The 21,353-nt window shown below is 33.8% G+C and overlaps 4 protein-coding genes across 4 annotated transcripts; 3 read left to right on the forward strand and 1 right to left on the reverse strand.

Moving 5' to 3' along the window:
- The first annotated feature begins 1,934 nt into the window (after positions 1-1,934).
- LOC133309007 (protein-tyrosine-phosphatase MKP1-like) lies at positions 1,935-4,824 on the forward strand. The gene is made up of 2 exons (XM_061509747.1): positions 1,935-2,097; positions 2,291-4,824. Exons 1-2 carry the CDS (start codon positions 2,088-2,090, stop codon positions 4,474-4,476), a joined length of 2,196 nt encoding a protein of 731 aa, XP_061365731.1. The 5' UTR covers positions 1,935-2,087; the 3' UTR covers positions 4,477-4,824.
- A 2,127-nt stretch (positions 4,825-6,951) lies between these two features.
- LOC133309088 (uncharacterized) lies at positions 6,952-9,686 on the reverse strand. Its single transcript, XM_061509831.1, has 7 exons — positions 9,511-9,686; positions 9,167-9,266; positions 8,961-9,081; positions 8,697-8,818; positions 8,159-8,280; positions 7,904-8,073; positions 6,952-6,966 (listed from the first exon to the last, which is right to left on the reverse strand). The coding sequence occupies exons 1-7, from the start codon at positions 9,638-9,640 to the stop codon at positions 6,952-6,954; spliced, it is 780 nt and encodes a 259-aa protein (XP_061365815.1). The 5' UTR covers positions 9,641-9,686.
- Positions 9,687-12,501: 2,815 nt separating this feature from the next.
- On the forward strand, positions 12,502-17,880 carry LOC133309023 (probable alpha-galactosidase A). Its single transcript, XM_061509765.1, has 14 exons — positions 12,502-12,584; positions 13,503-13,662; positions 13,761-14,018; positions 14,218-14,392; positions 14,918-14,979; positions 15,084-15,247; positions 15,380-15,477; positions 15,822-15,880; positions 15,999-16,133; positions 16,229-16,485; positions 16,592-16,751; positions 17,044-17,119; positions 17,230-17,280; positions 17,504-17,880. The coding sequence occupies exons 1-14, from the start codon at positions 12,520-12,522 to the stop codon at positions 17,713-17,715; spliced, it is 1,932 nt and encodes a 643-aa protein (XP_061365749.1). The 5' UTR covers positions 12,502-12,519; the 3' UTR covers positions 17,716-17,880.
- Positions 17,881-19,354: 1,474 nt separating this feature from the next.
- LOC133309026 (large ribosomal subunit protein P3-like) lies at positions 19,355-20,708 on the forward strand. Its single transcript, XM_061509768.1, has 2 exons — positions 19,355-19,641; positions 20,289-20,708. Exons 1-2 carry the CDS (start codon positions 19,444-19,446, stop codon positions 20,454-20,456), a joined length of 366 nt encoding a protein of 121 aa, XP_061365752.1. The 5' UTR covers positions 19,355-19,443; the 3' UTR covers positions 20,457-20,708.
- The last annotated feature ends 645 nt before the right edge of the window (positions 20,709-21,353 follow it).

Below are 21,353 nucleotides of genomic sequence, written 5' to 3' on the forward strand. Positions count from 1 at the left end.
AGGTACAGTTTTGCATGCTGAGTTATGGGCTTGCTTGGTTGGTTTGGAGCTAGCTTGGGATAGAGGTTTTAGGCAAGTTTGGCTCGAAGGAGATTCTCTTTCAGCTCAACAGCTCATTACAAATGGGTGCCACCATGATTACCCTGCGGCTAATTTGGTGAATCGTATTCGAAATTTGATGCAGCGAGATTGGCAGATTTATATGTCTCACATTCACCGTGAAGGAAATAGAGTAGCGAACTTTCTAGCCTCTTACTCTTATGGTTTCTCTTGGGTAATTCAGGAATTTGATTGTCCACCGTCAGGTTGTATTGATAGTCTGTATGGTGACACTATAGGTGTTCACTGGTCTAGGCTTTGTGCCTAGTTTCTTTTTGTTGTGTTTTTGTTTTAATTTCCTATTATTTCCAAAAAAAAAGGACTAACTTTTTTAATAAAGTTAACTCAAATTTTTATTTAAGTGACATATAAGTCAAATTAATCCACTATAATTAGTCTAGTGTGGTGATGTGTTTGGGTAGATTGTATTAAGTTATGTGTTCAATTCCTACTTGTATTTTTAAAAAAAATCAATTTTAAATGTAAACATTCACTATATTAGAAGCGCTCATAGGTTTTTGCATTTATTCGCGTTAATGAGTCAAATTTTAACTGATAATAGAACAAGCTTTATCTGGTTGTTACAAAAGACCTGACATATGACGTAAGCAAGTTCGTTCATCCCCTAGTTTGGACAATATTTTTCATCTTTTTTTTTTTACAGTCAAATTTGTATTGAACAATCGGCGTTACATAGACTTGCATCATTCAATGTGTGCTACCACATAAGAGACCTAACTTTTGTTTTAGTAAAGTGAACTCGCATCTTTATTTAAGTGACATAAAAAAAGGTCAAATTTAAACGTAAAGATTTATAAAATTAAAAATGCTCATATGTTCTTATATTTATTTGTTTTAATAAGTTAAATTTAAACCGATAATAGAACAAGTTTACCTTGTTGTTACAAAAAAATTATATATTATTCTTAATTTATATATTTTAAAAATTAAATTAAATTATTTTTAATACATGTATGTACTTTTGTATAATTTTAAATATTTTTTATAACTTATATTTTTAAATTTAATTTTAATTAGTTATACACATATTTTATAATATCAAATATTTTTTTTTAACTTCTTCTCCATGTTGATGTATCTCTTCTATATAGTTTCTCTTTCTCAAATGTTTATGTCCTGGCAAAAAAATAATTTCCGCCACATATACATAAATGGTTTTCTGAATTATAAATATAAAATTATTACAAAGATTTGACTTTTGTAACAGTTATTAAGAAACATCAATTCTTTTATCAATGTATTAATGGTGATAGTATTAATTTATTAAAGAGACTTACCCTAAAATAGATTTTAAATTTAAAAGCAAACACTTTTAATTATTTAGCATTAAATTATAAAATAATTTTTTTTTTACTCTTTCAGTTGGTCCAAGTGAAATAAAAAATATTAAATAGTTTGACTATGAGATAAAGAATATTTAAAATAATGTAAAAATACAATGCATGATTAAATAATAATATATAAAATGAAAATTAAACTCGTTGCAGTTTCGTTCATAAATTGTTTTGAATGCACATTAATGTCCATTTATTATAATAGTATTATAAAGAAAAGTGGTAATATAATTAAATCGAAGAAAGTCAATTAATTTTTTTTGAATATGTGTGTGTGTCATAAATGCAAATATAAAGAAATATGTATTATTACATTAAAAAAAACTCCAATGTTGAGGTGGCATTTTGACGCATTATGTTGTGGTCAAACTGAAAGACCATGACCATTAAAGTACCAACCTAGCCGCACCTTTATCATAGTAAGTTAGCAAACTCCTTCACTTAGGTTTCTAGTTCTCTACTCTCTCTCTCTCCTATTCTCTTGTAAGAAACGAAACCTATGCGTTCTTCCGTTTCTTCAAGATCCACCCTTCTATAAATTTGCCACTGCTTCCATATTCCTATTTGTATTTGAATTTTCCACCTTCCCCTGTATACACTAAAAAGAATGAGTCAGAGACTGGGACATGGTCAATGGTTTTAGGTGGGAAACTAGCCACAACACCTACCATTTACTGCTCTATGCTTTTCCTTTCAACCCATTATTACCCTTTTGCTTTGAGCAACATTTTCTGTTGATGGGTTTCGAATTCGATTGAAAATTTTGTGTCTTTTTCATTACCCTCTACCCATTTACCTAATTACCCAGCTTAGCTCTTTCTTTTTTAACATGTTAGGGGAAGACGATAAAGACCTCGCTTCCGGTGCCGGTGGCCGTGGCGGTGGTCATCGGAGAACATATTCGCGTTCAGTTTCATGGACTGACCGGTCGCCGGCGACTCGCAAGCCGGCGGCGAATAACAAACCAAGATCGTTGCTGCCACCCCTTCAGCCTCTCTCCATCAACAAGCGGAGCGTTGAGGAGTGGCCAAGTGCTGGATCTGATGATCTTGGAATTTGGCCACTTCCAGAGACTCCGAGAGGATCCGTGATGGGTTCGGATTCGGGTCAACCCGGGAAGGAGTTTCAGTTCAAGAGGGAGAAGTTGGCGTTCTATGACAAGGAATGTTCGAGAATCGCGGAGCATGTGTACTTGGGAAGTGATACGGTGGCGAAGAACCATGAGCTTCTAAGGCAGAATGGGATCACGCACGTGCTTAATTGTGTTGGGTTCGTTTGTCCTGAGTATTTCAAGAGCGATTTTGTGTATAAGACACTCTGGTTGCAGGATAGTCCAACAGAGGACATAACTAGTATTCTGTACGATGTGTTCGATTACTTTGAGGATGTTCGACAACAAGGTGGGCGTGTTCTTGTTCATTGCTGTCAAGGGGTTTCTAGATCAACCTCTTTGGTGATTGCATATATCATGTGGAGGGAGGGACAGAGCTTTGAAGATGCGTTTCAGTATGTGAAGAATGCAAGAGGTGTTACAAATCCAAACATGGGTTTTGCTTGTCAACTCTTGCAGTGTCAGAAAAGGGTACATGCTATGCCTGCAAGTCCAAATTCTCTTGTTAGGATGTATCGGATGGCTCCTCATTCTCCTTATGACCCTCTTCATTTGGTCCCCAAAATGGTTGACCAGCCATGTGCACAAGCACTTGATTCTCGTGGGGCCTTCATTGTCCATGTTCCTTCTGCTATATATGTTTGGATTGGTAAAAATTGTAGTTCGATGATGTCTTGCAATGCACGATCAGCAGCCATTCAGGTCATCCGTTATGAGAAGGCAAAGGGTCCAATTCTTAGCATCCATGAAGATGAAGAGCCACCAGAGTTTTGGGTTGCTCTTTCCAATCAGCAACTGTTATCAGGTAATTGTGACAAGGCAGAGGACAAGAATGATATAGTATTGTTGCCTTCTTCGGATGGGATGGAGATTGATGCTGCAGTTGATATGGGAATTCGTTCAAGGAAAGTTGATGAATATGATTTGGATTTTGGGATTTTCCACAAGGCGCTCGCTGGTGGGTTTGTTCCGCCTTTTTCTTTGTCTAATACTGGATCAGAAACTGAAACTTGCCTTCCTGCTAGAGAAAATGGTTGGGGAAGACTGAGGAAGAAGCTTGCTAGTGGTATCGTGAAAGGATTGTTCACATCCTCCAAATGCTGTGATGCAACCTCATCCAAAGATGAATCGAGTGTGAACATGGAAGAAGAAAATCAACATTCTGTAGTTGACCCTTTATCACCATCATCAAACCATCTTTGTGGTTCACCTGATTCCTTTGAATGTTTTGTAGATAACAGCTCGGACAAGGCTAAAGATTATCCTGAAGTCATGGATCACTTTGTTCCTATTGTTGATTCACCATCACTGCCACCATCTCCTCACCAAACTTCAAATTCTTTTCCTTGTTTTCTTAGCAGCAGCCCGAAATTCAGTTCCAAGTCGCCAACACTTTCACCCTGCAGTTCTGATTATGCCAGTTCCTTTACATTCTCACCTTCATCTACAAATTGGTCTGACTTGTCATTCATGTCTTCTCAGCAGCCATCACCTTCTAGCCTGGAATCAACTGAACCCTTTTATGTTAAAGATGCATCTATCTCAGAAAATTCAGGTTTACTCCACAAAGAAGCTCTCTCTTCATCTTCAGAGCCATTTTTGGCTAATCACACCTTGGTAGGGGCAAACACCAATTTTCCGTGCAAAGGATCTAATCCCTCCATTGCAGAGCGCAGAGGGAGTAATCCACCACCTCGCATGTTGCTAACCTCGGTCAGTGAATCATCCCAACCCCACAAGATCATGGTAAAATCACAGTCATTCTCTTTACCTGACTTAGATGATAATTTGAAGAAGGATGTTAGATGCAATCAATCTGATCTTGAAAACAGTGGAAAATGGCTGACATCAGATGCTGATAACGTAAGTACAGAAGTTGAAAGTGAGATTACTGACAGAGAATCAATGTAGTATGGTACTATGTCATGTAGCATGATTGTTATGCTGAAAGTAGAAAACTTTTAAGAGAAAGTTAACTTGATGACAATGGTTCAGTTTTGTCCTGTATAGCCATAGTTGAGCCCAAATGATCTATTTTTGGAGATGAATATGCACTGTAAGGTTCAGTCTGAATATTGGTGCATGCCTGCAAGGTGTAACTACACTGTCTGAATACTGGTTCAGTCTGAAGTGCATAACAATGATCAAATTTAAGTGAATACAAAGTCTTTTTTTTTTTTTTTTTTTTGGCTATTTTTCTTGTTCTTGTTTATTCAAGCCACCAGCCAGTATGAAAGATATTGCTGTTTTGGGATGGCATGGGAGGGGGAGGTTAGCGATCAACCCATAAAGTGCTAATATAAAATTAGTGCAAAAAGCAGGGAATCCCATAGCAGATATTATAGCTGACATTGTTAGTTATGGATGTTATCATCATCCTTTTTAAGTTACTGTTTCCATTAATAAATTAAAATTAAGTTTCAGAAGCAATATTTCATTTAATTGATGGTGCCAGATGGTTTCTTCTGCTTTCTTGGTTTATATGAATCACATTAACTATTACTGCACGTCTAAGCTATAAAATAGTATTAGCCAACCAAATAAGATGGTTTCTTCTACTTTCTTGGGGGAGGTGGAACTGTCCTCGACACTATATACTCGACTACACTATGCAAAGGATTTGGGTTATGGGAGAGATGCAATTTCTCTCTGGAGCTGTATTGAACAGTTACACTTGTTCATCAGCTAGCTTGTTTGGATCACTAGAGTCAAGAGACTAAAAACTGGGGAATTTCTGTTTGTGGTCTTCACAAACAACATTTCTATGACATAAATTAAGGATAATCACATTTGATTTAGGGTAAAACTGTGATTTATTTCAAGGTAGCAAAATACATGCCTAGGTAAAAAGTATTGGACCTTCGGATTTAAGAAGCCTTTTTCATTAAGTGCATGTTTAGTTTTGCTGAATTATTTTAGAAAACAGCTTTTTTCATCATAAAATTGTTTTTGCATTTTGGCAAGACGTTTGAGTTGTTGGATAGAAGGTTGTTATGAAATTTTTTTGCTAAAGTAAGCTATTCTCTGAAAGCTACAATTTCAAGCTTTTTTATACTTGATTATTTTATAAGAAAGACACGAAAATACTTCTTTATCCTCCGAAAAAATATTATTTTAAATGTTTCATTTTTATTAAGATAATTTGCTACAACAATTTTTGTAAACAATCTAAACGTAACATATTATCTTAAAATCACTTTTTGTTTAGTATTTAAAATATTAACATAAAAAACTAATTTTATTGTCAATTTTAAAGAAAATTGATAATGAATATAATTAATCAATTTTTCACATCTACTCAAAACAAGTACTAATTTTTGCTTTTTTCCACCTGTCCTTATTTATATATATATATATATATATATATATATATATATATATATATATTTCTTTTTTTTTTCATGGTATATATCATGATTTGTTGATCTTAATATTTTCACAGTTGCTTCTACGGCATATCATGGTATTCCCAATCGTACTTGCAAGTTAATTTGTATTCTTCTTCTTTTCTTTTTTTTGATAAATCACAATCAATGGTAAAAAGCACAATCACAAATTTTGTATTACTAAATTTTTTTAGTCCAAATCCATCTAAATTTTTATTTGAAATTTTTATTTTATTACTGAATTTTTTGGGGTCCAGATCCATGTCAAAAATACTAATCACAAACATAATCTGATTATTTTTCTCTATTTTCAACAATTTTAAATTTTAGCCTCAAAACTTGTAAATCTTCAAAACAAACATTAACATTGTTCTAATCATTTGGTAAGAAATGAAATACAAAACAAATACAGAATACACTTCACTGGAAGAAATTTTTTCTAACATAATCCTTAAATTTTAGCCTCAAATCTTCAAAATCTGCAAAACAAAATTTAACATTGTTTTAATTCATTTGGTAAGAAATAAAGTACAATTCGAATACAGAATGCAATTCAGTGGACAAAATGGAAAGTTCATGTATTTTTAACCCTTGGACGAAAAACCCGCTTTTTATTTGAACTTTATCCTAATTTTAATTGCTATTCTTTTATATTTTTACAGCTGTAAAAGCTTGCTAGAAAGTTCTAGCGGTGTTAATACTAGCTATACATTGAAGATCAAGAACTGTACAAAAAAAGAAGCTAATTACAATAGGGTGTGATTTGTCCCGTTTGGTGACTTTGGTCCAACTTCCTTCTTTTTCTTTTTTAGTTCAAGTAAAGCACAAAAGTTTGAACCTATAATGTCTAACTACTTAAGCTCTTACCAATTACCATAACCTACCTTTAGTAGGTTGAACTTTCACATTTGAGAGAAAAGATGACATTACTTAGACTCCACAAACTGCACATGAAGACCAAATGCCTTCTTTGACATTGGTCTGGGAAATGCTGCACGTGTTAAGTAGTCTTTGCCTGCAAGAAACCACATCAACCACATGAGATGAAGATTCTAGTCATTTAGGATGATGCAAAAGAAAATCTCCAAAAGAAGGGGGGAAGGAGGACCAACAACAGCAAAAAAAGGAACTACCAAACAGGCAACTCAGGTCTTGTTTCCATTACAAGTTCGGTAATAATTCAAATAATATTAAACCTTGAATTATTTCATAATATCCAAAGACTGCTACATTTTAGTTTGGCAAAGGAAACAATAATAACAGGGAAATAAATGCTCTATAATGCTATATTGTATGAATGTAGGATATTACCTCAGGAAAACTGTACTGAAATTAGTACCAAAAAACCTCTATGAAAGTGTTCGGAATCAAGACATACCTATGATAAAAAATTGAAAAATCTTCCCGAGTTCCTTTTTTTTATTAATGTTTCAGGAACCATATACTGATATAAATTCCAAAGTGTTTGGTTGAGGTAAATAAATTTAGATAGGAAAGTTTTGAAAAAGTTGTTTGGTTGGACCAAATTTTACCAGAAAAATTGAATGAAATTCCTGAATATTTGTTTGGTTGAAGATAAATATTGATGGGAAAATAACTTTTTGTACCACAAACCAAAATTTAGCTGGTTTTCTCATAGAAATACCAGCGAATCGGAGGGCATCTCAATAGTGTTTTAACCGAATGCTTCAACCAAACGTGGGTTCATGACATTCCCATATGCAGATCGCTAGGAAAATTTTCGGTTCTCCGGAAACAAACACAACCCAAAGAGATTTTGTGAGAAAGGGGAGCCATTAATAACATATCCATAACCTGGAAGCTAATGCCAACTCATTTTGTGTTGACCATATCAGACTCTTTCTCCAGAAATTTCAGGCAATAATCTTGCACATAATTCAAATTTGTAGAGTAATAAATTCAATAATTTGAAGGATTGGAGTGTTTCGTACATGCAAAAGCCTCTCTAAGTAAACACTCCTCTTTGCAAGCATGACTGTTGTGATGAGAGGAGCCATTGCAGCAGTCAAATGCTTAAGTGTGTGACCACTGACAGTATGAAAAGTCAATTTATAAATCACTCTATCGGTAGCATCTTGCAGCATAGCTAGAGGATAAAATCCTGCTTACATTCAAATTGAAATTGAGGGTCATTGAAAGGAGTATCATATCAGAACCGGTATTATATCATACAAAAAAGTACAAACCTGCAGCCCAGAGCCAATACATTGAATGTGTGTACATTGGAGGTAACAAAATAGCCATGAGAGGTATGGCAATGCATGGTACAATTTGGGCCAGAAGATATACACGTATGTCACCAAAGAACCTTCATTCAAAAACGGATGGGTGAGAAAAGGAGCAACTATATTTAAGAGCTAAAGTTCAGAACAATGGATGCTCAGTTACTTCAGGGCTACTAACATCAAATGGAAATACATTCATCTGAGGGGACTACAACATTCAAAAGAACTAGCCTAACTTTTGGCATTATCTTAAGCAATCCATGATGTTGTCACTCACAATGAATCTCATATCTATATGACAACTATGTTTACAGAATTGGCATTTTTTTTATCTGTATGAAGAACAACTTTGTTCACTTACAAAAGAAGGGATTCATCAAACAAGATAGGTAAAAAATTAAATCCAGGTACTCTATCAATGAGTAAGCTTTCAACCAATGGCAGAGGATAAGGAAAAGAACTCATGCAAGTGAAAAAAAAAATGAAGAATTAGGCTTGCCTCCAATAGACACTGCTTATTATACCCGCCATAATTAGAGGTACAATTGAAATTGTTCCCTTCTTCACATCAATCCTTTCAATGATGAGAATCGCCATCATTGCCGCGAAAGTAACAGTCATCTCCATTAACATACAATAATTAAGGAATCAAATTTGTCAAACTAAAAAGGAAAAAGAAAAAGGGGTGGGGGTGAGGGAATAATATTATAGACCCCTACTCCAATAATAATGGCTGAATTCAACTTCCATAGGAGAAACTCACCGGCAACCTGTCCCACACAAGACGATCATCATTTGGCTTGAGATGATAGTATGAAGACCCAAAAGTAACTGAAGCCACACCAACATAAAAGCATGTCCAAGCCCATAGCTCACCTTGAAAACTGTTTGACACAGAATTGTATTGAATTGTGTAATTAACAACAATCACATAAGCTAAAGTAACTGACGGTGACAAAATGAAAATACCTGAGCTTAAAATAGTTCCTACGATGACAAAGCATAAGCCCAATGAGACCAATAACCACGAATGGAAAATTTGATATCACATTAAGCGCATTGGGAATGCCTGAAGAAAAATAACATAGAAAAACCCTTTATTTATTTTTCAAAATTTACCAACAAGATGAGTGTAAAATGAAAGACCCTCCTCCTATACCCAGTTGACACCAATTTCTCTAAAACCATATCTAGATAACCAAGTTCATATTTTATTTATTTATTTTTTTGTAATAAAGTTCATATTTTTAAAGTCACTTAATTTAAGGTTGGAACAAAATGAAAGGGTAAGAAATAGTCCAACAAACAATTACCAAAGAATTCGCGTTTGTCAGCAAAATCATGGTATTTCTGAGGCTGAGGAATGGGTGGAGTTACCATCATCAGTAAAATAAAGCAAGCAACCGCGACTCCCAAACATGCATGCACAGTGCGTTTTCTCATTTTTCTTGCAGAATAGATGGGAATGGGAGGAGAGAGACCGAGTCAGTGAGAGACGGGATGTAAGAGAGATAAAGCCCATAGAAGGCATCAAATAGGAGCCAGGCGGTGACGGTGACGGTGACGGCGAATGTGGCGGTGGGCGGCGTGACGGTGGTGATGGACACCAGTAAATTGCCGAGTTCATGGAAAATATTTTAAATTAGATTAAAAATAGAAGGGGATATTTCGACTACCAAAAGTGTCCACTGTCACTTACTATCTATCAAATTACCATTGGATGGATCAAAGAGAGAATGTTAAAAAGTGTTTGAAGAGAGACAAAATGTTAATCTAACGGTGATTAGATAAGTAGTAAGGTGGTAGTGAAAACTTTTGGTAGTCAAAATATTCTCCATCTTAAAAATATACTCTTGCTCTGTTTATTTTAAATCATAATATCACGTTCCAAAAAAAATCTTATCGGGTAGTCTTACAACTGTTGTTACATTTTTCGTTGGATTAATTCCAGATTAATTCCATATAAAAAAAAGAGAGAGAACAGTAAAGAAAAAAAAAAACATAAAAATAAAAATACTGACACGGAATATGTGATATGACACGACACTCTTACACATTAATTCTAAAAAATGTTAGATTGTGACACGTTATGACATGTCTTGATATTAAATAATATTTTTAATTTATGTAGTATATATTATATTTAATATTCAATAATTTAATAAAAAATAAAACTAAACCTATAATATTCATCAATTTTACAAAGAAACATAAAATATCTCAAATATTTATATTAAACTCAATAAAATGATAATTATAATTCAACGAATTTAATAATTAGAACTAAAAATTCAATGCAACGTAATTTTTGAATTTTTTTTAAATTTTTATAACGTGTGTCGAAGTGTATCGAAGAACGTCAAACACGATATTTGATAGTAAATAACTGTCAGAAACAATGAATACCTCGACATTAAATCGTTACGAACTGTTGATGTGTTCAAATATCTTTCTCTTTGTCGGTTCAGAATTTCGAATCACTAATTTCACCTTGGATTTATTGTTGAATGCTCCTTGTGTGAAAAAATAGCATTGTTCTTCATCCCCTTCGATCTTTAAGTAGAATTTCAATTTTGACTAGCACACTGGTGCACGTGGTTGACTACATGGGCATTGTTTTCTTAATTAATTAGTTACTTTTTTGCTCTCGCTACTTTCCCCAATGTATTCAAAAGCAATTCCTAAATAAATAAAAAATAAAAAAATCCGTACGATGGGAATTATACAATTGTGGATGAGATTCTCTCGTGACATGTGTCAGAATTAAAGTTTTTTAATCAAATATCATTAAAATATGAAAAATTATTTTATCATTTAATATGAGATAAAATAATTTTTCTGAAGATATAAGATCTTATTTATGTTTTTTCTTTTTTCGCTATTCTCTTTTTTATGTGTGTAAAAAAAAGTTGTTTTATCTCATATTAAATAAGAAAAAATTCTCTTAAAATATTTTTTTTTTATCAAAAACAAACAACTGAAAGATTAAAAAAATTGAAGTACAACATTGATTAGTTAAAACTTTTTTGGGCTCGATCCGGATGAAATCTTCAAAAGGACTTGACTCAAGGCCCATTAACAGTTAGTGATTTTATTTTATTTTAACAAAAAATGATTCTTAACAATAACAAGCAAATATTTAACAGTTTGTAAATATGGTCAGAATAATAAGCAAATAATTTTTATTTAATAATATCAATTAATGCATTTTCAACAGTATCATATTTATTTGAACGCTTTTTTAACAGTTATTTATTATTGGATATGCTTTTGACTTGTTTACAAATTTAAAAAATAATTTGTTAATACACTTTGTTTTTCCTTCAATCGAATTAAAATCATTCATTTAATAATCATATACTTTACTGAATGCCGGCAATTAATGAATTATAAATTTAATTAAGGAGAGCAAGGCCAAATGAAAGATAAACTAGTAGTAGTATCAGTATGTATGTTGTGTGGAGGAATGTGCGGCCACGCGCTTGCCCCCGCAATTCTCTAGAGACATTTTTGCGACCAAACCAATCACATGTTGTCATGTTCCATCAACCAAACCACAGCGCATATGTGAAACCGACCCTCTTCAACTCTCGTCAACTTTTACTATTTTTTTCTTTTTTCTTTTTTCTTCCCTCACCACCACCAGATACAAACATAACAACTTTCCATTTCTCTTTTTTTTTTGTAACACAATAACTTTCCATTTCAACTACAAATTTGTGGAACTTGTCACTGTAACTGTTAATTGATCGTTGCTAACATGCATAGAAATAGATATGAATTTCCGAATGATTGCAACAGTAGAGGTAGCAGATACGTTTACTCTCGTGTAATTTTGACTGCGTAGGGTAACGTGAACAAGTGTTATGGGTTAAACAAGGTCGCGACAAAGAAGAATGTGCCACGCTATGGAGAAGGCCACGATTGTATTCAAGTAAATGAGATAAACGTCACTGTTACTATGTTGTTGCTATGTGTTGTGTATATCATGGTTGACAACTCAACAAAACATCATCATTATTTTATTTTCTATGTTTTAGTATTTATAATAATTATTATTTCACTAAAAAGGTTGAGATTTATGGAATATATTTTTCTTATGTTGTAGGAAAAGAATTACCTCATGTTGTAGAAATAAAAGTATAAGTGGGACCCACATGTAAGAGGAGAGAGAAAAAAAAAGTGGTAGGACCCAACCCTTTTTGTGTGTGTAGGAGAGATGTTTATCTCATGTAAAATGAGATAAACATAACCCGAGATTTATTAGTATTTAACTGAGTGGGTGGAAATTGTTGTTTGGTGGAACAGCCGTACCAGCAACCATGAAGAAGTGTTTCTCTCTGTCCAAAGTCTCTTTCTGGGTTCTCTTTGGTCTCTGTTTTCAGAGGTATGTAACCATGGAATCTTCTTCTTATTCTTCTTCTCTTGCTATTGTTTAGTTGATATTGAGTTTCACTTGCATGTTCCTTAGTGCTATATTTTGGACATTGGAAAGATAAGCTTGATTGATAATTCCTTTGTTTTTTTTTGGATAGTTGGAGGGTTGAATCCAAAACCCATAAAGTTTTCTGCTTTTTTATTCACATTGCCATTGCCTGCCACTGGAGGTTGTCAATAGGACTAATTCACGTGGTTTCATTCTTCTGATGAATCTGTGCACAGTAATTAAGTTGAATGTATAGTTGGACTGCTACTGCTATCATCGATTAGTCTAATGATACCCCCCCATTCAACTAGATCTTGCACGTTTTGTATCTGTCGGTTTGGATTTGTAAATTCTTACTCTAAAAAGAATATTTCACTTACATATATGTGCTCAAACTTCAATAATAATATATAAAAAAATAAAAGATTATAGTGCATTTCGAGCACTCTTGTCAGTTTGTCCTCAAATTATATGAACACAATTAGGAATAGAGCCCGCATTTAGGGTGGATTTGCTATTGCTGGGTGATTTTCAAAAGCTGCTTTTCAAAGTTTGGTTTTATGAATTGCTTAAAATATAGTATTTGGTAACTAAATGTCAAAAGCTGTTTACAAAAGTTGCATTAAATATGGTTTATGGTAGTTAAATATAGCTCTGGCCTTTGGCAACTTTTAAAATCAGTAACATAATAATATCACTTTTGACTTAGGTCCTTAAAGTCAAATTCAGGAAACATAAATTTGGTTAACTTTGATTAGTGAATTTGGAGAGGTAGACTAGTAACACAGCATTGATTCCACCATTTATGGTTATTATCGTGAATGTGATTTTGAATTACTATGAACAAGCTTCAATTTAGAACTGAGCGTGTCATTTCAGCGTGTCATCACAAAATCTATCTGAGAGTGACCTAAAGCAAGCTAGCTTCCCACCAAGAGGTTGGAATTCTTATGATTCCTTTTGCTGGACAATTTCTGAAGAAGAATTCTTACAGAATGCTGAACTAGTTTCTCAGCGTCTCAAAGCTCATGGATATGAGGTATATACACTGCAAGGAACTCTGCTTCTGGATGATTTGACTATATTATTATTACTTTGGTTAGATATAGACTAATTCCTTTTTTTCAACCCTCGTAGTTTGTTGTGGTGGATTACCTATGGTATAGGAAGAAAGTCAAGGGTGCATATCCTGATTCTCTTGGATTCGATGTGATTGATGAATGGGGAAGGATGATCCCTGACCCAGGAAGGTGGCCTTCTTCCGAAGGTGGGAAGGGGTTCAGTGAAGTAGCTAATAAAGTGCATAGCTTGGGTTTGAAGTTTGGGATTCATGTTATGAGAGGTATAAGCACACAAGCAGTCAATGCAAACACCCCTATCCTAGATACAACAAAGGTATTGCTTTGCATTTCTGCTATAACCTGATTTTTTTTTCTTTATTTCTATATTAGAAATTGGCAGTAATGAATGATGCCTTCTGTAATACAATTTCTCTGAAAATATACAACAGTACAAGCAGAATATTTGGATATTGTTTTATCTCAATGTAAAGTTTATTGTTGACCTTCGATTTCCTCCTTTTGCGATTTTCTAGGGTAATGCTTATCAAGAATCTGGTCGAGTGTGGCATGCAAAAGACATAGCAATGCCAGAAAGGGCTTGTGCATGGATGCCTCATGGTTTCATGAGCGTAAATACGAAGTTGGGAGCTGGGAAAGCCTTTTTGAGATCCCTTTATGAGCAGTATGCTGCGTGGGGTGTTGATTTTGGTACTAGGACTACTAATTTATAATCTGATTATTATGCAATTTCACAACCTGTATCATGTCACAGACAACAATCATAATGATTTTAAATAATTCATTGCACTATCTTCACTTTAGTTTGCATAAGTGAAGCAGATATATATCATCAAGGTAATTCTTAAGACTTAGCAAGATAAATTTGGTATTTTAGTGGTCTTATAGACATCAAGTTATGTTCATATATCTTGGAGCCTCTATTTCCACAAAAGTAAAGATGAAATTAACTAGCTCACTTCATGTAAACTTAGTCGACTAGAGATTCCTTTTTCATCTGTTCTAAACTTCTAAAATAAGCAAGCCTGCAAAGCATTGATTGATTATTCATTCATGTGTTAATATAGGGTTTACATGGGGACAAAAAAAAGAAAAAGAAATACAAATTACTTAGGGAACTCTTAGATGAGGACTTGCATTAGCATATATGAAAATATAAGCAGTTCTGCCTATGCTTTGGCAGTAATTTTGATAGATTATCTGCCTTCATTGCAGTGAAACATGATTGTGTTTTTGGCGATGACTTGGATTTAAATGAAATAACCTATGTATCAGAGGTAATCTGCAATTTCCTCTCCCTCTCTTCCCTACCTCTCATTTTCATATCAATACTGATATCGGTTATATTTTGGCAAACTTATTATATGACATGTCATGCCAGATTCTCAGCAACCTAAATCGCCCCATTGTGTATTCTCTGTCTCCTGGAACCAGTGTGACACCAGCCATGGCCAAGGATGTCAGTGGACTAGTCAACATGTATCGTATAACAGGAGATGACTGGGACATTTGGGCTGATGTCAAGGCTCATTTTGATGTAACAAGGTGATTAAGTTGTTTATATTTCTGTTCAAGATATTAGTCTTCATAGTATGTTGCAATCATGCTGCTTCTCTGTCTATGTTCTGTTATTCCATCACCATATTACATAACTTTGTTCATTTATTTCTGAATCAGGGATTTTGCTACAGCTAATATGATAGGAGGAAAAGGTTTAAGGGGGAATTCCTGGCCTGATTTGGACATGCTACCATTTGGATGGCTAACTGATCAAGGTAATGAGACTGGGCTGCTATTTTTTATTTGTCCAGTGTGAATATCATGACCCTTATACGGTGAATGGGTCGGTGATTAGTATGTATTTATAGATCCACTTACATCATTTATTCATCATTCATTTGTGTGAACTAGAATCTCCTGGCAGTATGAAGCATTCTCTGCAGATATATTTACTCTATAAACATGAGGATACTATTTGTGCACTGATTTTTTTTCATTAGAAAACTCAAAAAGATGTTTACAATCTCATATCCTAGATAATTGGTATGAACTTTCTGAATTTAAGACTTACAGGAATGTGGATTACATAACTACTTTTTTCCCCCTATTTTATTTGTAGGTTCAAATGAAGGTCCACACAGGGATACTAAACTCAGTCTAGAAGAGAAAAGGACACAGGTATTGATAAAAAGCATGACTGAGTTGCTTTCCTAAATATTCATGTACATATTTTGATGTGTGTACATGCATTATAATACACTCCGAGTGAATGTATTCTTATAATCTTATCTCACAGATAACTTTGTGGTCATTGGCAAAGTCTCCCCTTATGTATGGTGGGGATGTGCGGAAGATTGATCCTACCACATATGAACTTATCACGAATCCAACTCTGCTAGAGATTAATTACTTCAGCTCAAATAATATGGAGGCATGTGAGCCATCTAACTCTTCATGTTTGGGGATAATAGGCATGTGAGGAATATGAACTTATCACAAATTATATCACTTTTAATGCAATGACAGTTTCCTTATGTCACAAGCTCAAAGAACTTGGAACGTGATCATCACCATCCTGGAGGAAAAATGAGAAGATCTAAGAAAGGAAAGAAAACATCATATACTCATTCATTAGGTCTCACTGGCTGCACTGAATCAAAGGCAAGTGGTTGGTCTATTGAAAGTGTAAACCAAGATCTTGAAAGAATCTGTTGGAAAAGGAGTTTAAAAAACATGCATCAGGCCCCTTTCTGTGTACACAAGAGAGAACTCCTGTTCAGATTGTAATCGTGCTTTATCTTTCTCCTTCTCTTTTCTATTTATCTAACTTTTATTTGATTATTTGTGTTGTTATTAACAACAGAAATTGTTATATTGATATTGTTACAGAGATGGGGATAATATGTATCAAGAGGACTACCGAGGGAAACATCATTTAGTTGAAACCAACACAATGAAATTTTGCTTGGATGCTTCTCCAAAACGAAAGGTTACTTCTAAAGAGTTCAAGAGAGGTACATTTTCTCCTTGCAGATGGGATTCAAATCAGGTATGTTGTATGTAGTTCATATTTTACGTACAAGAGTAACACGTGGCTCTTAATCTTTAGAGTAGAATCCTGCGTATGATACATTGAAGCTTCTTGTGAGCAGTTAGCCAGTACGTAATGTTTGCAGTTTGTCTATAGGGTAGATAAAGAAAAATAATTCAGTGATCAATCTTGTCTCTGTGCTATTTCTATTTTTACCTCTATCTACATATCATATATATGCCTTGGCCAGTTTGTATTCTATTGATATTTGTGTATTCTATTGGAAGCTGATCTATCCAGTCTTAAACAGATGTGGGAGCTGAACTCCAATGGGACCCTTGTAAATAGTTACTCCGGCCTTTGTGCAACAGTAGAGTATGCCAAAGGTGAAATTTTGAAAATATGTACAACTTTTTAGTACTAGTTTCCTGAGGTTGTATATTTCTTCTTCTTCCTTGTATTTATTATTCATAATGCAAGTTTGTCACTCATGCAGCTGATATTAATTCTGGTGGGATTCGCTCTTGGATTGCAACGGGAAGAAAAGGTCTGTTTCTACTTTCTACCAAACACTTAAATGTCAAGAATTTTCTTCTTTGCAACTCCAAAATATCGAAACAGAAAACGGTTAATCATAGTAGTATTTATGCAGTGAAATATACATATATATATATATTTATATATAATGTCCTATTTAGGGGAATGTGCACACAAGAAAGAATTATTTGAAGTTATTATTTTCTGACTCCTAATATTATATGTGTATTTAGGAAAACTCTATGTTGCTTTCTTCAATCTAAGTGAACAGAAGACGATGATATCTACAAAGACATCATATCTGGGTAAGATTCTTCCTGGCGGACGCTTCAGTTCATGTAAGGGCAAGGAAGTGTGGAGTGGAAAGGACATAACAACGCAGGAGACATTAACAATGGAAGTGGAAATTCATGGATGTGCACTGTTTGTTCTTCATTGCTATTAATCTGGCTTCCAATTTTTTTAATGAAGAAAAAAGTAGCATTTCATTGCCGAGCCTTTATTTTTTCTATTTAATCACGTGACTGTTGGACATGATGGTTACTTTGAAATAACACATTTGTTAAATAAAATCATGGCCTAATAATAGTATGTACCTTTCGAGAGGTGTTGCTGTAAAAAGATAGCACTAGCAGGTAATTTTGGCAACTGGCATGCCTTTGTTTCATAGTTCATAGTGCTTCACAGACACCTGTTCCCATGAATAATGTATGATGACATAAAAGGGCAAGATAGAAGACACTACTAAATCCGAAATTATCTGTTAGTGGCTGGCTGTCAACTAATTCGTTCTCATGTCTGTTCTAAGTGGTGGATTAATTGTTAGTCATAAGAGTTATTTATAATTTATTCTTATTCTAAATTTTTGAACAATTCATGTTTGATTTACACAATTGAAATTATAATGGTCCTGGACTCCTGGTAGGCCAGGCAAGACCTTTTATTTTTTTTTAAATGCAAAATTGAACTTATAATTTAGCCTCTATTAAATTAATAGGTTAGATCAAATTCAAATTTACGGGGTGTTTGGTAGGATGGAAAAAAAAAATTGCCCGGAAAAATGGAATGAGGAAAATAATTTAGCCATATTTGATAGGAGTAAAGTAAAAAAGTGGGTGGCAATTTTTTTTCGGTGAGAGACATCTTTTGCACATGATATCATTACGAAATATTGTTATCCAAAATATGATAAAATAATTTGCCCACAGTATAGGAACGTCAACACACTTTTTCTTTACCGTCAATAAATTTTGACATATCAAACATTTTTTTTTATCTTACCTGACAATAAATTTTTTCCACCATATTCTCGGCAATTTCCTAATAAAAAAAAATATCTTCTTTTCCAAACTCGTATTAACTCAATTCTATATACTATAGAATTAAAGCTAAAACCTGCCCAACCTATATACTATAGAATTAAACCATAAAATTAATTTTTACTTACAACTTAACCCCTAAATTTAGTTAATTCCTGAATTTGCAAAAGTCGTTTTAACTCAATTCTACTCAAAAAATAAAGTGAAAAAAGGAGTTTGTACTAGTTTTATAATTTTAAAAAGGAGTTTGTGTCTCAACAATCAACATGAAATAATTGTTCTCCCTTTTAAAAATTTACTAGATTGTACTAGTTTTTGGGCTTTGGCCCTACTGTCTAAAAAAAAACAATTTTAACTCCTACACATAATTTTATTCAGACACTAATTATAAAGTATAAAATAATTTTTTGGACTAAATTGATAGTTTATTCTAATTTTTGTTAATTGATCACGAATAAAAAAAGTTTAAGTTTTCTTATGTTGTAGGATTGTAGGAGAGAAAAAAAGTAGAGAGAAATTAAATATGGATCCCATATTTTATATTAGAAAAGAAAAAAAAATTAATTGACACAGAAAATGAATTAGTGTAGAAAAATGATGTACTCTTATGTAACATAAGAGTATTATTTTCCATAAAAAAATGCTATATGCACATATATGACACGAATTTAAGATTTACAAATGTTATAATATCTGAATGGACTAAATGGACTTTTCACTTTTGCGCAGCATTAGGGTTCCAAAATCTCATCATACATAAACGAATCGTACAAGTGAAAGTGCCGTCACTGCAATTTTGCTCTCTGCGAGGCTTCAATTTCCAATTAGGGTTTCGCTTTGGGCACAGAGAAGCCATGGGAGTGTTCACATTCGTCCTCCGCAGCTCCGGTGGCGAATGGACCGCAAAGCAATTCTCCGGCGACATCGAGGCCTCTGCTGACTCCTCCTTCGAGCTCCAACGGAAGCTCGTTCAAGCCGCTCTCGCCGTTGACTCCTTCGGTTCCGTGCAGTCTTCTTACTCTACTGTGTCTCCTTCTTCTGCTGTCTTCCAGGTACACCTTTCTACATCCCTGATGATTGTGGTTTCTTGATCGGGAATGAAAGTTTTGGGTTTATATTTGTATTTCGTTCATATTGGTTTTTTTCCTTTTCAAGTTTTTGTGTATGAAATTTCGTTCTATGGTTTTTTCTATTGTGTCTCATTGTATTATTTTGTATTCTATAGAATATTATAATTCGTATTCAATGTCATTTTTGAAATGTTGCTTCTTTAGTTTAGGTTTTCGTTATATTATTTTTCGTTTACAAATGTTCTGAATCTGATAAAGTGGCCAGTTGGGTCTATGTCATTTGTTAGATTATGCTGAGGAGTTTAACAGTTTGGCTTTATTATTTTCTTTTTCTTTTTCTTTTTCGTTGTGTGTTTTTGGTTTTTTATTCAGATGGTTTGGAGAATATATGTTGACTAGAACAGAATTATGGGTTTTAGTGCTAAGACTTGTAAAGCTTGATCGTTCTTAATTACCTATTACTTTAAATTTTTGAGTGTTAGTGTTATATATATTTGTGCACTCATGCTTGTTGAATACTTGTGTTCTTGGTGATGGATTTCATTTCTGCCCTGGTGGCTTAATTCTTGGATTCAACCACTATATGGATTACTAATCAGGTTATTGCTTCTGTTGAATGTTTTGTTCAGGTGATTGTGGGTGGTGCAGTGTTCGTTGGAGGTGGTGTTGGTGCTGCAGCTGCTCCCGCAGGAGGTGCAGCCCCGGCTGCGGATGCTGCCCCGGCTCCTGAGAAAAAGGAAGAAAAGGTTGAGGAAGAGGAGGAGGATGATGATATGGGATTGTCACTCTTTGATTAGGGTCTTCTGGCTTCTCTTGAATTTTGATGTAAAAGGGCTTTAGTCTTTAATCTTATAAATTGTATTTGTGCATCAGTTTGCACCATTTATTGGTGCCCTTCGTCCGATAGAGTTTTTTGGCTGCGACCTCAATGGTTTTGTATCGTGTTTTGCTTGTTTCTTTTTCTTTTCTTTTCTTTTTTCCAAAAAAAAAATGTCTGCCTCTGTTTTGTTATCACTTATCACTGCTCAATAGAATTTCCTTCAACGGTAGTATCGTTTTTTTTTCCATCAATATGATTTTCTTAACATTCCTTATGTTTATCTTCATTTGCTGAATGACAAATGTATTTGCTTGACATAATTGGGTCAAGCCAAATATTGGATGACTCTGTGTAAAGGATAAAATGAATGTGTAAGCAATAGCATGTTATGTATTGAAAAAAATTTATTTAAGGGAAAATTATAAGCATAAATGAACTTTTAGGAATAAAATATTAACTTGAAAAGGTGCACATTCTTATGAATATTGTTATTATAATTTCGGCTTCTTGTGAATTTTTTATGTGCTATCATATTTACCATTGAAATATAATTAAATTTCTTTCGGGCATGTTATATTCGTGGGACAGGATATACTTACCACCAAAAAAGTTTACAACTAATCTAATCACCATTGTTTTTCGTCAATCTAATGGTTATAATTTATTGAAAATTAATAATTAATTAATAAATGCGATTCAATAAATTATAACCGTTAGATTGACGGAAATCAACGGTGATTAAATTGGTTGTAAAGGTGGTAAATTTTTTTGGTGGTAAGTATATTTTTTCCTTATATTTACAACCAAAAAAGTTTAACACCTTTAAAATCAACTTAATCACCGCTGATTTTCATCAATCTAATGGTTATAATTT

The sequence above is a fragment of the Gastrolobium bilobum genome, unplaced genomic scaffold (genome assembly GCF_033153095.1).
Source record: "Gastrolobium bilobum isolate Gb01-03AN ecotype WA unplaced genomic scaffold, APGP_CSIRO_Gbil_v1 utg8041, whole genome shotgun sequence".
Taxonomy (NCBI): domain Eukaryota; kingdom Viridiplantae; phylum Streptophyta; class Magnoliopsida; order Fabales; family Fabaceae; genus Gastrolobium; species Gastrolobium bilobum.